The 24,974-nt window shown below is 44.3% G+C and overlaps 1 protein-coding gene across 1 annotated transcript; it reads right to left on the bottom strand.

Annotated features, from left to right (window-relative positions):
• Positions 1 to 22,844: 22,844 nt before the first annotated feature.
• LOC128304091 (fork head domain-containing protein crocodile-like) lies at positions 22,845 to 24,284 on the bottom strand. Its single transcript, XM_053041224.1, has one exon. It carries the CDS (start codon positions 24,282 to 24,284, stop codon positions 22,845 to 22,847), a length of 1,440 nt encoding a protein of 479 aa, XP_052897184.1.
• Between the last annotated feature and the right edge of the window lie 690 nt (positions 24,285 to 24,974).

Genomic DNA, 24,974 nt, shown 5'->3' with positions numbered 1-24,974 from the left:
CAGTAGAATTTTTAATAATCCAGGGCACTTCTAGGCTCAAAATTTAGAAAGACAGATATAATGATTAAGTGATCTTCTGAAAACATAAATAAATGTGTAGAACTCTTTAGGAAATCAAGAACTTTTACCATGGTTTAGCTTGACTTCATGTCTAGATGTAGTTTCTAAAGCCTTGATGACTTCATTGCAGCTTTGTTTTGGTCTGTAATTATGAATATGGATCATCACAGTGAATTTGTCCACCTTACCAACGCTGTAAGACACATCCGATAACGCTCAGATGGAAAACAATCAGTACCCCAAAAAAACCTGTCAGTAACGATCGGCACGACTTTGTCTGTTGCGGGAAGCCAATCTAATGACCCGCATCACCAAAAACCCAGCTTCCGCAAGGCAAATCTCGAACATATGTTTAAGATACAACACTCTTGACAGTGTCAAAACAACGACCAACTCAACATTAAAAAAAAACTATCCATTTGTCACCAGCTTCCCCAGCCGTCTTCTAAGGGTGTGGAAAAGCGACTCCACCGTACACTGCTGCACGCAGCATTCGTTCAACATCAACGCGTTGTCGCAGGTTTGAGCGATATGTCCCGATGGTAGACGCCATGGCCATTCATTTGTCTTTCCTTCAGCGTGGTAACCTTCGGTGTGGCCACACAAATGTGTGTAAAAGTCGATGGAAAGCCCCTCTGAGAGTTGACTGCATCGTCTAGTGATTAGTTTGTGGTGAGGGTGTTTCTGGTGTTCGAAATAGTTGTTTTTCTTCCGACTACAGTCGTTCCTTCTTATGCTCGCAGTTAAATTAACTATTGTTTCATGCACTGTTTGCGTGGTGAGTCGTTAAGAGGGTAACTCCTTTTCCCGGCCTTGGTACACTAATGCGTTATGAGTTATCATTTTTTAGGGCGAGTAACTAGAGGGTTGTCGACAATTCAATACTCTTCTGCAGTGCTCCTCTTCGAGGTTCTAGAGCTGGTGCTAACAACCAATTTCTACGCTTAATGAACGTTGAACAATTTTTTAACTCGTCGTTAAATGTAATGGCCTTTACGTAAAGATGGCCATCTTCGAAATAAACCGAATTAATTTAAACAGCGCATCCCTGTTATGTCTCTCATATAAACTCTTATGTAAAGTGAAATATAAACTGGTTTTCTTTCACAACTTTGTATCCTTTTTGCGTTACGCACACCGGACCGCGTCGCATATTGGACGCCGTCGTTTGTCGTTTGTCCGTCGGCTGCCGGAAAATCGCCATTTTGATTCATTTTCTCCCTAAAGCGAGCCGGCAAGTCGGCAGAACACAGAAGGGACCATTCCGGGGTAAAAGTAAACAAATGTCGAATATTTTGATTGACACTTCTTCGCTGCCGCAGTCTATTAGCGTGGCCGGTGTGCCGAGGGGTTTCCACTACGAAACTGCGTCCATTCTGCGCTTCTGCGTCCTTTCCGGCGATGGTTGTGCCGTGTGCTGCCAAATTTCATACCGCTTGTGGCTTGATATCGAAAGGAAAGAACATAAAGCGAAACACTCACTAGCTTTACGGTATTTGATTTTTTTTTCTGTTTGATTCGCTCTATGCAGAACTGGGAAGGAAAAACCACGGCCCATTTTCCCGTCGGCGCGCGTATCCTCCACTCGGGCATATCGATCGGGCGACGCCATGATGGAATCCCGGCGCCATGGCTGTTGGGGGTTGGGATGGTACGGATGGTATTTAGCAGGCAGTTCCTTGCGTTCTGGCGGCACGCAGCCGCTTCGCATGCTAATTAAAAATAATATTTTTATGATTATAATATCGGGTTAAATTGGCAATGTGTTTGGTGAGTAAATAGTCCATTAACCACAATCAGCATACTGGTGGACGGTCGCCCCGCAAGTGGCAATCGATCCGGAAATCGTTGGATGTGAGAGATAAACAGAGAGGGAGAGTGAAGGGAATGTTGATCCAAAGAAAACGGAAAAGCTTCACCGGCACGTGCAAATCCCTCGGCCACGGTGGATAAGACAAAAACAAACGTATCAAGCGATGATAAGACGATTGGAATTGTCTTCCAACGTTCGTTCCGGTTCCGTGCGAACGACACGTACCCGGTACGGAAGTAGTTTCTATTCCGGACGTTGAATAAATATCCTTTTTCTTTTACGTCCATCTTGCCACAAACACAGAGAAAGAGAGAAAGACCCAACATCCACACTGTATTTATCTATCCATTCATGCTGCTCGATCGTGTGCCGGGCGATGGGGGCAACAAATGAAAGAAAGAAAAAAAAAGCGGTGCCAAGCGGGACTGCAAATCGCCATTGAGACATAATGTTGCTCTGTATTCTCTGCAAACAAAAAAGGGGCAATGATTATTGAGCCACACGCAAATGCACCGCCACCCCGTGTGTTGGCTTTCGATTAAGATTGTAAATATTTTCAGTTTAAACATCGTCGAGACGTCAAAAAACCTCCCACCCACCCCATATTGGAGGAATGTCTTTACCGCCCCGGAATCCTGGCGTGGCAATCCTTCGGAAATGGCACAAGTGTTGATATGCTTTCTCATTTTTTTTGGATTGGTTTGGTGGGGTTCTTTCTCTTCACATACCGAACCGTTTAAACATACATATTCATCAGCCATATATCGATAAGGGCACGCATTCGGTGTTGGTGGAGTTTTTCAGCACCAAATGTGAACAGTGAATAACTGCCTCAATCAGTACTAAAATAATATTAAAAAATGTACTAAAATAACTTAGAATATTCTAAAGTCTAAGAATAATATTAAAGTAGTATTAATAAAGTAGCCACACAGACGCTACCACTGTTTAAAAGATCTAGAACTGGCCTTGGTATATTCTGTGGACACAACACTTATGGCCCAAGAGATCGGAATTCTATCCATACCGGGGCCGAAAGGTTTGGGATATTGTTTCACGAGAAAATCAGCGTTTGTTTACGGTTGTGGTTGATTTGCTTGTTGTGCGAAGGAAGCGTACGTAGCGAGCGTATCGGCTTCCACGTGATGACGTGACTTCCGTCCAGGTCTATCCGTCCCGAAAGGGGGAAAAAAAACTTAAACAGCTATAGGCGCTACCGTCTCCCCACAGACCGATCGATTATCGGCTCCTGGCGAGAGCGTGAGTTTTGTACATTTTTTGGGCCCCAGTTTTTCACCGATTTTCCATTCACCCAGAGCAAACCCAGCAACTGGAAGTGGAAGCTGAAGAGATGGGGCGGGATTTGCTGGATGGCTGACCCAAGGGAGCGAAAAAAGGAAAATACATCCAGAATTCTATCCAGCTTTTCGGGGGGAGATGGGACCATTAGGTGGAACCAACGGCAAATGGAACGAATGTGGTTTAGATTTCTTGTTTGCCATCCCGTTCTGCTGCTGGCAAACGAAATGATTGCTATGACGAAGATTTGTCCATCGGATTCGATTTATTATTTTTGCGTCGTATATTGGTTCCGTTCCCGTCAGCGATTCCGATTCCGGGTGCCGTGGTTTTTTTTCCTTGGAAGTGATTTCCACAAACATTTTCATCAATATCCAACGCTTGCATATTGAGAGCTCGACTGGGAGATGAATATCGCACACTAAGACACTGCGTGGGAATAAATGGTTGGGATGGATGGATTCAACACCTTTCCGTACTTTCTGTGAGATTTAATTTAAAAATTTGATCAGCCATTTCACGCCTTATAATTGAGAACGGGTCCATAGCAAAAACAGGACTTTATCTGGAAAGAAACCCAGAAAACAGTACCTTGAGGAAAGCAAAAGTTGAACATCCATAGTCGATTGTGCACTGCGTCAAATGTACCTCCCCCTCCCGGGACTCCGTACCCACCGGGTCCCTTTTGTTGCGTGTGATCATGGATGAGCAGAGATGGGATTATCTGCGCCGGGGTGCGATCGATGCGCCGATCTGCTTTTTTTTTTTTGGCCCAAAACAACCAATTGAAAGATTTGTGCGCAAAACAGTGCCCGAAAGGAACTTAAAAACACAATTCGGGTGAGCAGACAGACCGAGCCAAACAATAAAGGCTACGGGAACTGGGAGGAAAACAAAGGAAACCCGGCGTGCCGGATCGGCTGGGAAAACATTCCATTGCGCACGCATGGTAACGCAAAACGGTTCGTTCAGCTTTATTCGTCTGTCAGCTTAAAAAAGCTCCCAACGCAATGCCTCGAGTCGGTGTGCCGTGGATAGGATTATCGATTAAATGTTGCAAACGTACGAATCGCTGTTCTTTTCTTGTGTTATATTTTGTGTGTGTGTTGTTTTTTTCTTTTGGTCCAACATCAGCAAAGACAATCAGCACGGCCGAATCAAATCATCGGAACGGACACCCACAAGCGTGGTCGGTTTCCCGGGCCCGGGTTTTTTCCTATATGGAGCTCACTGGTCGGATTGGTTGGCCTGATGTTTACGCAGCACGAGCACGCGCAATTGACGAATTTTAATTACTTTCGACAACAAATCGAATCGGCATTGAATGATGAAGAGCAACCTGTGTTTGCTTTGCGGCGCTCCGGGCTCGAGGACTTCTGAGGAACTCCTGGACTTCTGTCGGCGTGATGTAGTTCCGTGTGCTGAACGAACTCTTGTTGGAGGACTTTTTGGACCACATATAGGTAGTATACTCAATGCCTTTAACTTAAGTAAGTAGTTACTTTTAGACTACGATTTGCTCAATAATTGGTCTACTATTTCAACAACGATGTTAGACCGTATTGGACTTGAAGTCCAATTTGCCTTATTTCTTTCGGAAATGCCTTTTATCAGTACCGTTCCCGTACAGTTTTGTCACCTTCCGCTGCAAAACGTTCACCATTTGGTGAACCACCGGTTTGGGCACGGAACTCAACCCACCGGGTAACGCGGTTTCGCCCACTTTTCTAGCCTAGGGAAAACGTAGCAAAAGCTGTTCCGTTCCAGTCCTTGCAGCGGTTTTTGGTTGAAAATTGCCAACTGTTTCCCCGGGCCACAGCCACCGCATGTGAGCGAGACAGTTGCGATGAGGACGACAGAAAAAGAAAAAGAAAAAAACCGGCAGCGATATACCAGCGCCAGGCATGGGCGCATGGTTTCCGACCGCTTTTCGGAACTAAGTTCCTTAGAATAACAAAGCGCACACAAAATTTCATCTAAAATAACAGAAACTTTTAAGTAGCAGAAATTGTTTTTACAGACTGCGTGTTATACGCCCGGGCCCTCTCTCTCTTTCTATCACTCTCCCTTGAACCCATGGGTGGCCACCCATACTTCCCTGTGTGTGTGTGCTCTTCCCGGGGCGATTTGGCATGCCATGTTGGAATGGTGCCGGGGTTTTTTCTTTTAATTCTTTTGCGATTTTTAAGGTTTTTTCACTGAGGTTTCAATTTTAGGTAACTAAAGAACAGCTTTTTTGGGGTGTTTTTGTGCGAATCTTTGTTCCAAGTACCAAATACCCAATGGTAGGGCTATAAAGTTGATTTTGTGGAAGTAATAAATTCACTAATTATATTCTATTATAATTGTAGTTAACTCGGCAATAAAAGGCTATGAAGAGCAATTTTTCCTCCTAAAACATTTATGTTTTACTCAAAACATTTCTGAGATTCATCAGATCTGTGCTGAACATGTCCACGTCCATAATTTTGGCTAGTACAGTATCTTAAGGACGCTCATTACTATATACTACATACTGATTTAATATACTGATATTACAATCTCAAAAGAGCTCTTCATATTTATTCAGACTTCTAATTCCACAAGCTTCAGATTTCTGGAGAATTTCTTACAAATGACAATAATATTTAACATTTAACACTCAATTCCTCTATTTTGATGACATATTTTGTCCAATATTCGGTTAATTCTTAACAGATGCAATATAAGTAATGATTTTAGTAATACAGTGTCAGACACTTTGGAAGTACACAGACGAAGCGCGCTGTTGACGTTCGGATGCACTGCAGGCTATAAGTACGAGTTCAACGATCCAGTAACGTCAAATCGATCATAGTAATGGGAACTCCAACTATCGATCTATTCAACTCAGCTACGTCGAGAGGCTGGAAAAAAGGGCTGACCATCTAACAGCGCCGATTGGCACCGGAAAAGGGAAACCGAAGTGTGAACGGGTCAGACGAGCGTTTTTGTCAACAGGCTGGCCCATTCCGGGCCCACTTGACAGATGCTGGAAGGAAATGGAAAAATACTCATCCACCGGTCGGTCGGTGGTTGGGCGATGGTGCCGGGGTACACGGTGCACACTTTATCGTCCATCCCCGGGACAGGCGGATGATTGGCAACCGCTCGAAGTTGATTGAAAAGAAAACACTACAACCATAATTACTGGCGATGCTCAAGGAGGTGTCGAGCGAAACCTCCCCAAATAAAAAAAAGGAGATCACCAGCCGGATAGGCATCTGCGTCGCTCTAACGCGTGGCACCTAGGTCGTTTTCGAACCCCGAGAAGTGTCTGTTCGAGTGGATTAGATGGTAGATTGCTTCTTCCCACCGGAGGTGAGATCGAGACCGCGTTCAAATCGAGCAAATAGTCGAGACTCTTCCATTGAAGGAATAGACATCCTCGGAGGTTCGATTGACTGGAGGCGTTCTTTTTGGGGAGAGCATTGCAGTGTAGTGAGTTAAGCTAAGTTGCGGTTAAAACGCGTTTTGATCGAAGAAATATTTCATGCCTTTTGTTTACACAACACCCCCCCCAATTCGGTGTCACAGCGGTATCGATCGGGTAAAGGATTTCTTTTAGATGCGTTCGAGGTGCTCGTAAACAAACAGTAAATTACGTTCACGAATCCGAACAAGATGTTACAATCACCGACTACTGGCGGTTGGACGAGGATGCTTCTCGGAAACATTCCCGCTTTGACTGATATAATTTCCCATCTGTCAAACAAACCACATTCCGTGGCCGTATCGTTTGTTGCCCGTCAGCGAAGTACATGTGGTTGGTTGAGCGGGATTTTTTTCCTTTCTCGTAATGCTCAGGGCCCACCATTTGCCCAGCGTTTTGGTGATTGCTGACTAATTTTGCTGTCGTTTCGTTTTGGAAGTTTTGGGACTCTCCTGTTCCTGATGATGTAGGGGCCTTGCGAGTTACCCGATGTGTGATGTGCACAGGAAACCCCGTTCGGTTGCCAAGCCTGACGTACCTTTGTAACGTGACAGGCCTCTAATGACGGAGCATTCGAACGGCGTTCGATCGGAGTTGACGTTGTCCGTCGTGGTGTACGATGCTGCACCGAAACCATCACTCGCAAAGGGGCAAACAATCCGAACCAACGTCACATTAGACGGGGTCTCGGGTATCGAAAAGCGCACATATGGCCCATATGGAGGGCAATTCGGATCGGGGCTTTGCTTGACGTGCCCGTGACAACCTACCGCAGAGAGTGCATTAAAACGCACTCCCGTCGTCGTCGTCGTCGGATGCACTTTTGGGGTCGGCTCGGTTGGGGGGTTTTGCCGGGTAACTTCCGACAATCGTGCCAACGTGTCTGGCACGGTCTATCGTGCCCTTGGCAACTGCGAGATTCATACGACGCACGGCCAAGACAAGATGCATACCGTGTGTGAGGCGGGAGGGATTTTGAAAATGTGCCTCCGATTTAAAGGCTCTCTCTCACACACACACAGACACACAGACAATATCAGTTTCAATTACATCGCAGAGCGTAGGTTAAGTGAAATTTTTATCCGCTACATGAACCATTTGTCGTTTGTCACACGGGATTTCTTCCCGCTGGAGATAAAAATAAACGTGATGCGGGGGTACGCCGCCTACTTGATTGCGTTGCGATAAGTTGCGTGATCGTGCGATCTTGGCGTCTTTTTTTTTCGAGCGCCAAAAAACACACATCACGCTTATAATGGGAACGGCTGATCGATGCGTAAAGATCAAATGCAGTGGAAGCTGCATGCGGAATGGCGGCCGAATGGCCGAACCAGATCGGCGGCGGCGGCTTTCGGCTTTGGTGGTGCGTTATACGTTTTCTTTTATTATTGATGCTATAAAAATCGCTCATCGGTCGAATCGAGTTTGGAGGTTTGGAAAATATAAACATCACAATTTCAAATACACCGGCCGGCAGGCAAGGCGTTGTTGGCTACGGCACGGTGAGCTTTGCCCGGCTCGGTACGGCGAGGCGTCAGCCAAAAACAAAAAAAAACCTGGCTGGAAAAACATTCCGTATTCTGAATTGTGCGAGCGAATCGTCCCAAAAAGAGCTTTTTCCCGTTGACTGAGCATTCCATTTCGGCCCCGCGTCCGTTCCGATGTCGCGAATATTTGCGTGTGGTCCTGCTACACTAGCCGGCTCACTCGGCATATACACCGGGTTGCCGTAAAGAACCCGGACGCCCCTTAGCGATGTTTCGGGATTGTTTGAAACAATAAAATAAAAAATGATAACAAAACAACGGGTTCGGCGGCGTTCGGTAGCCCGGTGCAGTCTCCCGTGCCACGAAACGTTGTGTCCACCCCGTCCACCGTCTGGGTTTCTGGGGGGAATTTTGTTTGTTTACTCACTCGATTTTCGAACAATTTTATTGCATTCAATAGAACAACATACTCCCGGTGTGTTCTTGTAGCTGAAGAATGGCGGCCCAGATGAGACACTCGCCCCGGGTTCGTCCAGACCGCGCGAGCACCACTATCGCCCTCCGGGGTCCTCGATTCCGAATTCCGAAGCAATGGGGCATGTTGGCAGATGTGTGTTGGGTGGACCTGGTTGAGTTTAGATCATGGCCGGAACGATGCGATTTAAATTGGCCAATGTTTTATTCGCTTTAGAATGTGCATTGATGGACGGTTTATTTCTAATATTTGTTTTCGAAATACATTTAAAACATCGACCCCGATGTAGGTAAATTATATCAGAATGGACGAAGGATGATAATGCTTTCAAGTTTTAGAATTATTTTATTGTGAAGTAAGTTTTTTCTTGTACTCTAGTTCTAACTTAAGTAAAATATTAGAAGTTTACTCTTCCCTCCCATCAGAAATATCAAAAATTTTCCGAAAGGCAAAAGTTATCACTGTCCTTCATCATCAGTATCTGTACCATCTTCATTCTGTGTAATGGAAAAAGTAACTTCTGGGTTTGAAGGTCAAATCAAATAAAAAACACATCCTTATCACAGGATAATGCGATAACCATCAATAAAACCACCTGTCTTAAATCGATTGAGAGTTCCAGATGCATCTTGTGTTTCCTGTCATGGAATTGATATCTGAGTCTGATTGTTGGCGATCTGGAGGAACTTGAACTTATTGCAATTTAACTTCAGATTATAAAGTTATGCTACATAGATGGATAGCCCTAAGTCTATTGACTGTTTACGATGAACTTTTTGGAGGTTATTTATTGATATTGTGTTATCCACTGTACAATATGTCAGCGGCGGATTTATCCTTGTAGAGGCCCTAAACGGGAAAACGTAGGAGTCCTCTCGAAGAGTCTATACGGAAAACATTAGAAAAAATCTGTGAATTTTTTGTTTGTTCATTTGTTGTTAGTTATTACTAAGAGCTGCTGCTATTTTTCAATAACTTAACTTAAGATATAAAGAAATATTAACAACGTATGACTAATTGCATCATATTCATGATTTCTTATCGTGATGGCTCGTGCATGCATTGCTTGAAAAGAAACGACTTTGCTGATAAATGACATATAATTACTTGTCCATGTTAAAGACATCTAATTCTACAAGGTTTAGGACTGTCATACCAGCTACATTACATCTACAACTTTAGTATCTTTAGTTTCAAACTCTCCAGAGCTAAATCTCTACATGTTAAGTAACTTGCGAAGGTTATTGACTTCTTTAGCACCGGGCAAAACATTTACCAAACGGCTAGACACCAGGTGTTGGTGGAATCATTGTGCTCTTTGCCTTTGAGCAATGCTTATGATCCGAGAACGGGAAAGAATTGTTTGATGTCGTCAGCATACATCAAGATTATTATATTGTTCTACTGAGATTCATTCGTACAGCCGGAAGTTATGTCTGTTCTTAAGGGTCTTATCTTCAAAAGATGTGCTGATTTTCCAGCCGCCAGTCGAGACACCAGTCCAAATGTTGTTGCGTCTGGTTCGACTCTTTGATAGCGTACATTAACCTCCGCCGCCTAAAAATATGCTTGATCGATTGTTTTGCCCACTCCGGCCCGTGAGTGCACGTGAACATATCTCTGCAGGATGTAACTATTTTTACTATCTGCCTCCGCACCGGTGTTGTGTTTTGTTTCGAACACATGTGCGCTTTCTGCAGCATGTAAGTGATGCAGCATTACGCTACCATCAAACGGTGTTTGCACGGGCGACCAGACGAAAACTTCCGACTTTTGTTTTCGCTTTGTGTGCAATGTACACTATCGAAGCGAGCATTCACCCGCATCGGCCCTAAAATATGCTCGCCGTTCCGCCTTTTTTTTTGCTGAGCGATTCCACATGCCGTGCGGTGCATCTGGGCCCGTGCTGGGCTAGGTGATCAATCGCTCGATTGCACTCGATAAAAAAATTGCTTAAGGAAACAATCGTCCATCCGGGCAGAAGTCAAACGATCCGATTGAAGCGGACGTTTGTTCGTGAGATGAAAAGGAACGTAAAAATGCAAACCACATGGGCGCGGCTAGTCAACTGCAGCAAGATGCATAGATTTGCGCTGCACTTTTGGGGCGTTGCGTTTGGCGGTTCGGCGGGGGAACATATCAAAGGGAAAAATCGTTGAAAGACTGATTGCCTGCTTCAGGTTGTGTGTGCGCGTAAGAAACTATTAAATTTAACATGCTGTCGAAAGATCTTTGCCAACTGTTTGCCACCCCCTGGCCGGGTTGACGAAATGCACCCGGGGGGTGGGTGCAAAACTCTGCAAAGTCTCGGCGGATTCGCGACGTCTGGACGTCTTCATTCCAGGCCCTATAAATTAAGTGTTGCACGTACGTTGGCCATCGATTTGTATGCGGGGGTTTTTCGCCTTTCTCTCACCTACGAGCGCAGGCCTAAAGGTGCATGGCAGCGTAGCCCTGATGCAGCGTGCAACTGCGGTGCGCATCTGCAAAATGGCAAATCTAAACAAGACGAATGAGATTATAAACCGAACCGCTTACACGCAATGGGATGCTTGATCGTTTCGACCGCAACCGGATCGATCGTAACCGTTCCGTTACGTTGCGATCGATTCCATCTGCCAGCCGAAGATCGAAGTGGTCGTATGAATGCAGAACATACTGTCTTTTTTTTGTAAAAATACTCCATGGGAATTCTCCACACGAGGTTGTTGGAACGATTGGAAAGCGAGTGGTGAAATTAGCATTGTAAACAAACTATCATGCGTACAGTCACCGGCACATTTTGCTGAATTGTCGACAATTCTCGTCTTGCAACTCGTCTCTCCTTCTCGTATAGGATTACTCGAAAGTCAGTTCCGGAACATTGTTCGCACATTGGTGCCGGTTTCCGAATTCAATTTGGGATAATAACCCGGACCGGCTGAAGATGGAAATACACGACTTTCTTTACGGTTAGCGATAAAAAGATGAGCTACCTTTTCATGCCTGCTTTACTACCGCGTTTTGGGTTTTGAGGAACACATTTAATGATTCTTGTAACATTGACTCTCGAAAACAACAATTCCGTCTCATCTTAATGCAGTTCCAGAATTTCCCTCTGCCCTCTGCCCTTTCTCTCTCCTGAAAAAAGATAAAATTTCCTGTTTACAACACCGGTCTGGAGTGCACTGGTGCAGTAGAATAATAAACACAAATCGAACGGTTTTCTTCCTACGGATTTTCCCGTCATTCATGGGAAATACTTGGCTCAGAGCAATGCGCCTAGCTGGTCCGGCTAGTGGATCGGTTGGAGATGGTGGATTTATGAGTGAGTTTACGTCGTTGGGTGTCGTTGCATCACCGGGCGTACGTTGAAGAGTGTGGACTCATAAATGGGTTACATTTTACGGACTAGCAAAATGTCTCAAGGATAATAATCACTGTGCGAGAATGTATCAAACTGTAACGCGCGTGACGTATGCAACACCGATCGGCGATAGAGGCGTGTATGTTTGTCCAGGTAATCTGTAGGAAAAGCATCAAGCTGGTAATTAACAGCCACGTACAGCTACATCTTTAAGTATAGACAACGAGACTTCACAACAGCCACAGATTTATTGAATATTTGAAGCATTATTAGAGATCATACGAACGCAACCCGTCGAATTATGCGAATGTACGAAAAGAAGCAGAGGCTTTCATAGAATTGTTAAGGAATTTCCTGGTTTGTCTGGTATAGAACTGTTGGAATTCCGATTGAATTCTGATTTATTCTGATTTAAAACAATATTCTGCACTGCGCCCTTCGTATCCAAACATCCGAGCAAGAAGCGTACCCTATGTTAATGCTTCTCTTTGCGATATATTTAAATCTACTTTTTAAGGAACTTGGGAAGATTTGCTGTGGAGAAAATAATTATCTTACAGTATATCTGGATATAGGACAGCGGAGATATCGTCAACTCCTAGAATAAAATTATAGCGTCGATCATGGTATTTGGAGATGAGCTGCAAGGTGATTTAATGTTGTCTAGAAGTGTAGTGATAAATTCAATTCAATAACTCATAAGCAATAGAAATTAATAGAAATAATATTTATATAAATTAGAACTCTGTACTAAAATGTATGCTGTTTTTACTAAATAATTCTACAAACACTTTTTTCACCTTTGAACCTTTGAAATAAAACTAAATTTAGTTATAGGTCAAACAACAATATTCGTTTAAGTATATCAGGAATAAAATTCCAACTTTAGTAATACAAAATTGTGGCCTGCAGATGCCAGGTGTAAGAAAGTAAAACTACGCTTGGCGTTGGCGATAATGAAAGCGCTGCAGTATTAAAAATAGATCTACAAATAATAGATATTCTACCGTATAATACAGACCCTGTATCTTTCTAATATTGTATTTTTATAACCAATAAATTAATAAAATAGCTAAAATGGATGATAAGTTGATGAGTTTAAACTAAAAAAGAATTTATGCTCCTCGAAATCGTTACGAAAAATGCTTTATCAATGACATAAATGAGCTAAACACCAACTCTGCCGAAGCTGTCAGCGAAGACACTTTCAAAGTGAGATGTCAAAACAAGAAATACATTTTTTGTTTGAACAATTTTAAAACAAAACCACAATTATTGCATGATTGAATGCTTTTCCATCACCACGGCACGGCAAACAAATTTATCCTTCACCACCATCCACCATCGACTCTTTAAACCGTTTGGCAAACATTTGCCGAGCCAATTACTACATCAATTTCGGTTTCCCGCGTCCAAACGGGAATAGCACACCAAAAAAAAACACCATTTATAGCACGGCAGTTTTGTTTCTATTTGGCAAACATTTTGTAGCGAGCGGAAACCTTTTGCTGCGCGCAGGGCGCTACGCCCTGGGATGGATTAACTTTCTTTCACGCCCGGGGCCTGAGAAGAGCTGTTTGAAGTTTGAAGTGAAGCTGCGCGGAAGACCCTTTTTCTCCCTGCCACTACACTATTGCACGCTGTCACGTTTGGCAAATGGCCGCAAGGCAAAGGCAAAGGGTCTGGGCGGGGAGGGGACGGTGCGTGGCGATGGGTGTTTGATGAAATGTTGGCAGTGGGGCCGGCTGGTGGTGGCAAAGTACCGCTCCGGCAAGAGGGTGTTGAGAACGTAAACAACACAACAAGGGCCAATATTCGCCGTGCCAGTTGAGTGTTGCGCCCTTTTGCCGAGGGTTTGAGAAATTCATCGACTGTGCAATTTTCACCCAGAAGATTTTTTTTTTGCTCTCTCATCCGTCTCACTCTCCCTCGCTCTTTCTCACTGTCCTTTTTATATCATTTTCATTTGACGCTTTGGTTTGGGGTTTTGTGGAATGGATTTTCCTTGCGGTAGCATAAAGAGCCACTAGAGTGTTCAACCCAACCCTAACCACCGTTGGCGAATCATCACGCAGATCGATCGGAAACGCATGGAAAGTTGCACAGCAAAGCTGGGGGAAAACTGTAAGTCCATCCCAAAAGCGTGAAACGAGGCCAACCACACAGCAAGCAAAAAAATCACCCATGGCCCCGTCAGGCTGGAAAGCCACGGTTGGTAAACTTTCGGTGCGGGTTTTTGCAGCGCCATTACCGCAGCCAAAGTCAGCCATCGAGAACTGAAACTTTGGGTCGGAAAATTTACACCGGTTTTGTTGGGCTGGGCCTTTTTTTTTGTTATCCCTAAAATGGTTCCCTAAGTGTGATGAAGAAAAAATGAATGGAATTTTGAATTGAAGATTGATTAAAAAAATGTCTACCAAAATGTGGGAAAAATATAAAAACAGTTGAAAAGTGAATGATAGGCCTGGACAGAAGTTGTTTCTGGGATGAAGTTGAAACAGTTTCAGGAAGTTTGGGTTATCCTGTTTAAAGTGTATTGATGTGTGTACTACGTGAGTATTCTATTTACTTTCGCTAGTGTGGTGTAGACTTCCCAAACTAATAATAGACTCCGACCACAATAGCCTGCAACTATAAAACTGGGAACTATTTGTCAACAGATCTTCAATTTCTTTCAACTTAATTAAAAAGTTGGAAGTGTGTAAGGAGAAAATTGTGATCTAATGAAGTTTTGATGACCTTTTTCCTATAACTGAACTTTAATACAATGACAAACATTTATTTGTGGGTTTTATTAAGTAGTTAGTTCTCCGATATTTTATTCAAGGCTTTAATATAGCCTACTGAGTGCATTCTATTAGCAATAAATGCCAATCATAAATTCCCTGTACTGCGCAAGTCCTACCAATTATACACATATAAGTATCATTCAGATATGATTCTAGTTTGAGGTTTTTAGGAGTTAACGACGACGTATGAAGCTGGGGCTATGTAGAACTTTTATATAATTCCAGTACTTACATATGCCTCTCAGACCTGAACTTTGTCCAGTACTGACGAAACCCTGATAGACGCGTTCGAGAGGAAGATGCTTAGAAGGATTTTATAACAACGAGCCCTACGAGCTATACGACGAACTCTCTGGCGTACAGCGGATTAGACTCGTCAGGGTACTGTGGGTTAATCACGTCATGAGAACAACACCGGACGACCTTGTTCGGTCGGAATACCTTTAGTTAGTTTTGGTAATATGTTTACCATAAAATTAAGCATCAAAACAAATATATTAGAATATCCACTGAAGAAACCAATTTCGGGATGTACTTGTCAAACACTTTAATTGTATGGTGTGAAATAAAGGGATATCTTTAATTTCTTCAACTTCTCCTAAATTTAATTATAGCATACAGTCATGCAGCTTCATATCATTTTTTCTATTAACTCTTTGTCAGATATCGAGCATTGATTCCAGTTGTTAGTAAATATGGAATATAAGTTTTTAGATAAACAATTTCTGTATTACTATTACAATCAAGTTCTGAATGTAACATGTGCTTCTATAGCAAAGCAAGTGTGTGTAGGTACCTCATATCGTTTCCCATAACATTTCCCAATCACGTGTAGCCTTATTGGTGAGTTCAAGGCGAAAAAAAGGCGGACATAAAATGTCCCGATACACAGGAACTACGGTTGGTTGAGTTTTTCCGACAGTGCGTGCACACCGTGCAGGATAAAAGAGCCACGGTTTTCCCCTTAGCAGTTGCGTGTATAAATTATGAATGACTACACAGCTATTTTAATGTTGCACCGCCCTTGCAAAGTGCCGGTGAGGAGAACCCCCGGTTTGTGAAACAGTTGCCAGGGGTAACAGTTGTCGTGGACGTGAGCGTGAGTTTTCCTAGTGAGTTGTTTAACGATGAAGCCACCATCAAAATGGTGGCGGCGCGTTGGAATATATTTCATAGTTCCATAAGCGTCCAATCATATAACCCTGAGTAATGGGCAATTGATGAGTTTTTGACGAGAACTGATAGGGGAATGGAAATAAAAAAACAACAGTAGGATCGTCACACAACTCGAAATAAAGACACATTTGTGAGGTTGTTCGAAAATAAATCCAGCTTCACATCGTTTTCCTTCTGTCATAACGTTTGAAAGCGATAAATTCGGTGATGGATAGCTCGATCGTAGTACGTGATCTTTCGCGTGGAAATGGGAAAACGCTTGGAGATGGATCGTTACGCGTCTAATGGCATTGACATTCCTTCCAACTTTTGCAATCATCACACGCTTTGCACATGAAAAAAACAGCTTTACGGAAGAGGTTGGTGTTGTCGTTTGGTGCTAGTAATCGTTCGAGTCTCGATATAGGTCAGGTGTTACATTAGGAGTTGGCAAAATGGTCGTAAAATGTAACACAAAGTATATTGCGTTGAATCTTTCCACATCAGCAATGCTAGTTAGGTTTGATAAGACCAACACAAGCAGCAGGAAAACGGAGCGAAATTTCCTCCGAACTATGACCACAGAGAGTCCATAAAGTGCTTCACTTGTCTTGATAAGCTCTGTTTTCAACCGTAGCACCCAAGAATGCGTCCTTCGGCAACGTTTTGTATCAGAAGCTTTTCGCTCTCTAATTCCAACGTAATTAAAATGTCGGGAAATAACTGCAAGGCTTTTGCCGTGCCGTTCGTGGGCCACGGGGCAGGAAGGTTTTCCACCTTTGGTGTTCGTACGGTGCTGTACGGTGTTGCTTTCGGAAATTTGCTTTCCGTTGCTAGGAATTCACCACCTCCATCCGGGCACCATTCTCAGCACAAGAAAGCAAACTACGGCACGGTAGGTTGTTCCAGGGGCAAATGGGCAAATTAAGCAAAACCGTACCGAGTTTCGTGATGCTGCCGGGTGTAGAAAATGGCTCCGGCTACTAATGACGATGGCTGGCGAGATGATAATTACGACAAGGCAAGGTGGTCCTCGCTCAGGTTTCCTCGACGCACTCGTAACGCTAGTAACAGGCGCTTGCCATCCAGTGGCACAGTCGGGGGGGATGAGGACCAGGACCTTGTCAACCAGGTCGGAGTGAGCACCGAGCACCGAAACTCGAGGGCTCCCCGGCCCATTTTGTTGGCGAATGGCCCGTGCAGGACGGGCAGGCCCGGGCAGATGGTCGAGTTCCCATGGAATAATGTTTTAAAATAACAATGGCGTCATGTACTGAGGATAAAAAGGCACGTCCAAAGATGGTCCAAGTGGAATCAGGGAAGCAATGGGTTGGGAGCTTGATGTACGTCGGGATGTATTGGATGAATTTAGTTTGGTGTTTTATAGTGTGCAAGATATGAAAAATAGCGAGTGGTCGTGTTTTGTGTTTTTACAATCTATGAACTTCATCCAGCTATTTGTTATAATTATTTCGTTCATGTCGTACTGTCTAGCTGATGCTTGACTAGTTTGTAAAATGCATAATAGACATAGCCTCATACCGGTCATCTGTCAACATCAAAGGATTTCTCTATGCAATTAAGTTTGTTGCTCCATGAACTGATGATGATTTACATTTAGACGACTCCAAATCATGATCTATAACGAATTTGCAACAGATTTGTAACAAGTTCAGCGCTACATCTCCCGAATTTGGGAGATACCTGATGGAAATAGCTTTGAACGATTTGAATACGGCGCTGAGAGGGTTAATAAACGAAAGGTCTTTTGCCTTCAATATTTAAAAAATTGTTGACAGTTTGTTGCCTCTTTTATTGTATTTAAATTGATCATCAAAATTGATCCTCAATAGGGCATTCGAGGAAAAAACATCCGGACGAACACTCTTCGAGGAGTCTTTGGAGATATTGCGCAAAGACATCTTAAAGATCATCCACATCCCAAAATTTCTGATAAAATACTGAAAATAATTCCCAAGAAGATCATATAAACAGAGGGTAGAAAGTTGTGACTCTCTCAGGCATGAGGATGTCCGAGATTTGCGAGTTGTAAGTCGTCCTAATAAACAAGAAGACTTTACTAAGACTTTCGGTCTAAACAGTACGGGCTCTTAACAGACATCATGAGTTTATGAGCTGTACTTCGACAACACTAAGGTTCAACACGAAACAAAATTGTCCATCACACAGCCAACAAACAGGCCTTAGTCTTCGAAACCGGAATTACTTCCCGGATCACGCCTGTATCGGACCACTGGTCGATAGATGTAATGCGTGGCAATTAAATAGAGTTGTTCACAGTTTTCGGCAACGAAGAAACCGAAGGAAAAACTGGCCCGGAAGTACGTAAACCTTCCGGTTGCTCATAATCGGCCGGTGAACGGCGAATAAAAACAACACCGGCCGTCGGAGTTTTTTTCTTCTTCCTGTTGTTATGTTGGCTGCACGGTCGTCTAACCTGCAGTATTCCAGATTGCTGTTTGCTTTGCCGAAGGTTCCGCTTCTTTGCTGTGCCGCTCCTGCTCCAAACGATGAAGCTCGATGAAGTAGCGGAATCGCCTGTTATCGATGGAGAATTAATCGGCGTTTGTTTTTATTTTGATTACATTTCGGCACGGCGTGGACTTGGGCGGAGGTTTGGATTAGAAGCGAAGAGGATCGGTTTTGTTATATAATAAAAATGATCTTGTTCTAACGCGTGGAGTGGCCTCGATGTGCAAGGGAGCTCCGTTTATGTTGTAGAATTCATGGCATTTCAAGCGATGTTAAGTTAGCTAACTTTAATAAAGATCCATTATCCATTTCCAGCCAACTATTACATGCACACGCCTCATCCCTCACTAAATCAACAGCAAAATCCATTTTCCGGCCTCCTCGGATCGCGTTTTGAGGGATGATAAATAAAAAAGGCGAAACATTCCTTCTTCCGCACACGATCGAACACAGCAAAAAAAAAATAACGCTATTAGTCCATCCGGCTAGTAGTCACGTGTGTGTTCTAGTGTCAGGCTTTCTTCCGCCCGGTGGAAACTTACATTTATGCTTTGCGGAAGACAAAATTATGTACTGTGTGCGGAACTAAGACAAAACACCGTGGCAATGGAAAAGTGTGTGTCGAAACAAAACAACAAAAAAATACCCCAAACAAAGTGACTAACGATGGCAAGAGTCCGTCCAGTAGGTAGTGCCGTTGGCCACTGGGTCGTGTGCGTGTGTACATTAGCGTTCCGTGAGCGCGTTCGCTTTTGCGTTCTTTCTTCTGTTGGACCGAGCAGCGTTAAGATATTAAAACAATTTCCGGCGTACATAAACCCCCCTACCCAGCAGCTCTTCCCCAGTCGCTATCGTTGCCACGATATTGAAGGTTGGTGGGGGGTTTGAGGATGGGAAATGCAGTGCCACGATGGCTGCCACTGTCGAGTTGGTTCCCTGGAAGACCTCGGAAGACGCAGTGACTCCATCGCGTTAATGGAGCGCTAACTTATTTATAGTTAATCAATTAGTGCAATGGGAATGGGAGAGTTTGAATAACGGCCATCTCGGTACGTCCAGCACATCCGGTCGTTGGAACGAAGCGGATGCAGGGAAGGGTTAGAGGAGAGAAGGAGGGAAGGCAATTCGGTTGGAACGGGAACGGAAATTTCGTCAATCGCATTTCTCAACGGAGAATGCCTGCATGGGCACGAAATCGATGATACAGTGAATGGCCATCTACATCATGGGTGTGCGTGTAAATAAACTCAATATTTTTATATTTAATTTGATTAAAGAAGACATAAGATAGAATATGGCAACTTGCTTGAGGCTTAGTGCTTAAAGTTTTAAATGTTGTACATATTCTGATTTTAAATCAGTCATAGTCGATGTGTCTGCTACGGCCAAAAGAAGGTCCTGGCATGTGTTTGGCCAGCTGTTAAGTTATCAAAAGTAGATTAAAATTGATCAAAAGTGTGATAACTGGCATCTTACATTTCACACTGGCATTTTAAACTTTACACTCTTTACACTTTAATAAACTCTTTTCAATATGTTGAGGCTCAAATAGGATTTAGGCTCAAATAGGCAGTTAGATGACAAAGTAATTCTAAAGATAGTACATAATAAATGCAGTGGAGGATCAATCCTCTTGGAGGCCCATGGCGGAATTTTTAAAGGGGGGCCTATAATTTTGCTACGGCATTATCGGTGTTAGAGAGGTGTACTTCAAACATGTTTTAACAACACCAGCAAAGTCTCGGAAAGTTGTATGCGCTAAGGAGAACCATAACGCCACTACTTGGATTACATTTTCTACGATTTACGTACATTTACGATTCCTACACAATTTTGCTCGAAAACCACCGAAAAACTGCTTTAAAAATTACCAGTTTCCTAAGGTATAGTATCAGAAGAGCATACCACGGAAGAGGTAACACCTATTACAGCAATTTTGCTCGAAAACCACCGAAAAACTGCTTCGAAAACTACCAGTTTTCGAATGTATAGTACCAGGAAATCATCCACGGAAGAGGTAGCACCTGGTAATTTTGCCCAAAAACTGCCGAAAGGTATGCAATGTTTAAACACTAACTTTCCATACAAACCCCTTTTACAAGCCTTTTTCAGATTTGCGATACCAGGAGAGCATGTTTTTCAAGAGGTAACACCTGGTACCAGCCGAGCAAGATGGCACGCAAGATAGTGCACTAGATGGCGCGCAACTTTGTATGCAATGTTGGGCAACACTGCTTACAACAAACTTGTATGCAACAAACTTGCATGCAAACTTGCATGCAAGTTCTTACATGCAAATTCTTGCATGCAAACTTGCATGCAAGTTCTTGTATGCAAGTTTGTTGCATGCAAGTTCTTTTGCGCGCCATCTTGCTCGACTGGTACCAGGTGTTACCTCTTGAAAAACATGCTCTCCTGGTATCGCAAATCTGAAAACAGCTGGTTTGTATGGAAAGTTAGTGTTTAAACATTGCATACCTTTCGGCAGTTTTCGGGCAAAATTACCAGGTGCCAGCTCTTTCGTGGTATGCTCTCCTGGTACTATACATTCGGAAACTGGTAGTTTTCGAAGCAGTTTTTCGGTGGTTTTCGAGCAAAATTACTGTTTTAGGTGCTACCTCTTCCGTGGATGCTCTCTTGGTACTATACATTCGAAAATCCTGGTGCAATTTCGTTTATACTTTAAAGTCACAATGTCGATATTCTTCTCTGCATTTAATTTATCAAATAGAAACAAAGGTTTTATAGACCCATGGAAGATACTTTTGATCAATGTTTTATATTTTAGATTAAATTTTTGGCCTTAAATTAACGCTGCTGTTAATAAAAAAAAATACAAAAATCGCACAATAGGCACAAATTCTTTGGGGCCCCCAACGGCGGCGAGGCCCTTGGCAATCCGCCTACTCCGCCTACCGTTTGATCCGCCGCTGAATACATGATGAGAATATGTGCAGATAAGTGAAGAACTTTTGCCAGAAAATTAAAAGCCCAGTTGTACAGCCATTGGAGACATTAACATATTGTACTCTAAGATATACGGCCCGGAAGTTCTTACGATAAATAAAAAAAAATTTGTACTGTAGATTGTATTCATCTTACACTGTTTAAATTTAATTAATATTCATTAGAAATTATTTATTGTCATCAGTGTTTATAAAATTAAACATTTTTCATGCGATATTCGATATTGAACGCAAGCATAAGCAGTAACACGAAGTTTAGGAGCGTTTAACGAAAACAAATTGTGTAATTGTCTGTAACCGCAAATAGAAATGCTCAAACAACTTGTAAATAACATTGTAACAAGAGAGATATATATATATACAATTCGTGAAATGACATTGCAAAACATGCTTTTTACGCCGTTTGAAAGATAGAAATTGAAATTGAAAAGACATTAATTATACCAATAGTCCGCATGTTTGGACAATAAACAACTGTAAATTGTTATGAGACAAAAAATTACAGCAAGTTCCTAAACGTTGGTTTTATAAATTCAAGAAAGAAACGAAATGTCATCAACCAGTTGCTGAAAATGTTAATAGAAGATCCCCGAATTTCGGACATTCAAACAACCCGTAACCACCTCCAAATGAAACGACCATTTTAAATTAGATTATTCCATATAATCACGTTTGGGGTTTCTTATTTATTAATTTTCTTTACCATATTACGTCTAAATGTTACCATTAATCAATCAACTCTACGAAATTGGTATTTCGTCGCCGTTGGATGTTGTGTTTCCCCCGTTTTTCTTTGCCCAACGCGGTTGCAGTGTGCTTGTTGGATTTTTAGCGCCATCCAGCTTAACAATCTATTCGGCCCTACCGTAACCTACTCAATTATTTTATGTTACACCACTTGTGCCACCGTTCTCTGTACCTAATAATACCGTTTGCTGGTCGATTCGATTCGTCATTTATCTACAGTTTGGTTTCTACAGTTCGTCCCCAAAACAAACACGCACACTTTTCCACAGCAGCGAAACGACGCAAAACCAGCAGCGAATGGGCCGCCCGCGTGACGTAAAAGCACCAACAAAAATGATCATTTCGCAAAACCTCTTATCGACGATGCGAGTTGCCCACCAGTTCGGACAACGGACGCGTCAAGGTCGAAAGCGTGCCCGACGGACGGGGGGATTTTTTTTTGGTTGCAGACTGTTGAGACTTCTGCTGAGATCTACTTGTGAGCCAAAGCCCTCTTCCCACCAAATCTCACGAGCTTCACTTGTGGTTTCCGTACGTAACGATGGGGCCATTTTTGCACATGGCCAACACGGAACCGTCGGTTGATGAACGCTTTCCCACAGAAGAGTCTCATGCGCTCCGTATTTCTAGTGCCTTTTAAACCACCCGAATCATCCGGAAGCCGGCTAAGGTGCTTCCGTGCGTGCTCCATTGCGATGTCCTATTTACAGCAGACAAACGTTCGACCTTGACGAACGTCGGCTTTGGTGTGCTTTGCTCTGCTTTACACGCCGTACTTCAAGCCACAGTCCTGGTAGTATCCGACGTGCGACCGGTAGTGACCCAGGTGGCCCAGGTTACCGCCGAGATGCCCAGCAGCAGCAGCCGCCGCAGCGGCAGCAGAGTTCACCGGAGGACTAGCGGACGTAAGGCTATTGCTTCCCGGACTACCGGCCGGTTCCATCTGGCAGTTGACGGCAACGGCAGCGGCGGCCGCCGCCGCAGCAGCAGCCGACGCCTGGTTATGATCGAACACCATGTCGCGGAACCCGCCCGCACCGGGCCCCATACTGCCTCCCTGGTGCGTTCCGATGCCTACACCACCACCGAGGCCACCACCACCACCACCACCATTGCCGATCACGGTGCCGCCTCCACCACCGAGCCCAACACCAATGCCGGAGGTAGGCGTCACGGTGACCGAGGGCAGGGTAGTCGGTGTCGTCGTCGAACTTCCGGAGGTGTTTCCGATGGATTCTGGCGGCGTCTCCGGTGTATACCAGCCACCGTGCGGCGGTGGATGATGGGCGGTACTGTGATGATGCCTTAGCTGACCGCCGGACGCCGCCATCAGGTTGTCGTCGTTGAAGTGGTACGGGTAGGAGGTGTGATGCAGCCGCGGATTGTAGACATTCATCAGCGAGTCGACGGTGAAGCCATGATCACCGGCGGCCGACAGGTGGTTCATCTGGGTCGCGAACGTATCGTGGCAGGTGTTGAGCAGCGACGACGTCAACCCATCCTTCACCATGCACTGTGCGGCCAGTTCCAAGCCCGGCTCCCGCTTAAACGTCTGATGATGTCCGAGTGCTGTCTGATGGTGTTTCCCCTCCAGCGTGTGATGGTGGTGGTGGTGATGGTGATGATGCCCACCGGACATAATCTTGATCGGCTTGATATCACCCATCTTGTCGTCCAGCAGCAAACTCTGGCGCTTCATCAATTCCTCCTTCTCCTTCAGTGCGTCCTTCTTCTTGAAGCGACGCCGCCGGCGCAAGAACGACCCATTATCGAACATGTTGTACGAGTCCGGATCGAGCGTCCAGTAGCTGCCCTTGCCCGGCTTCTTATCATCCCGCGCCACCTTCACGAAGCACTCGTTCAGGCTGAGGTTGTGGCGGATCGAGTTCTGCCAGCCCTGCTTGTTGTCCCGATAGTACGGGAACCGATCCATGATGTACTGGTAGATGCCGTTCAGCGTGATCTTCTTGTCCGCCGAGTTCTGGATCGCCATCGCGATCAGGGCGATGTACGAGTACGGGGGCTTTACCATCTCCTTGTTCTGGTGCGGTGCGGCCAGCGCATAAGCGGACCCGGCGTACGCGTACCGCGAGTACTGATCGTACGTGTAGTGATGGGCGGACGCCATCGTCGGCCCGTTCGTCGGATAGCCGGGCTGCGCGTGCCCATAATGACGCTGATCCGTCGTAAACAGTGTATGCATTTCGTCCAAAATGATGATGCCTTTTTGGTGACGTACGGTTCCGGCAAATGCAAACACAAAAAGCAGAACAAAGACTTTCAAGGATTTTACTGAAAGATCCTTGATCGTGCACCACAAACACAGTATCTAACAGAGCACAAGCACTATAGGCGTTTAGTTTAAAGAGCAGTCGTAGTAGTCACATACACGTGGCATATTTCGATAAATTCTTCCAATATTCATATGCCCAACAGTCACACACACGCACACAGGCACACAGGCTGAAGTTGATATCCGAATGTATTCCTGTTCGCCTGATCTTCCGGATCACTTCCAAACCGACACTCGATCACACCACGCACATGTCGCGAACCGCAACAACACCTGCTTTGTTTTGGAAGGAAGGGTGCACTTGTTTTATTTGCTATCCGAGCTGTCGATAACCAATCCACTATCGTGTCCAGTAGACGACTGATTGGTAAGAAAAAGTGGCCGTCCAAATCAAAGCCCCGACGGAAGATGCTGCTGCTGGTGCTGTTGCAACTGTTCGCTTGCCGGTCAGCTCTCAACGGATCTTCGAACGAAACTGATGGCAAAGAAAAACAGGTTCCGTGCCGTACGCGCCGCCAGCCTGTTCGGTAGGGACGCGCGCGCGAATGCATGCCATTTCATTCGCACCATCGCCCTTCGGTGGCGACGCTGTTTTCTGCC

The sequence above is a fragment of the Anopheles moucheti genome, chromosome 3, assembly GCF_943734755.1.
Source record: "Anopheles moucheti chromosome 3, idAnoMoucSN_F20_07, whole genome shotgun sequence".
NCBI classification, from domain to species: Eukaryota; Metazoa; Arthropoda; class Insecta; order Diptera; family Culicidae; genus Anopheles; species Anopheles moucheti.
This window is presented reverse-complemented; position numbering and strand designations above follow the sequence as displayed.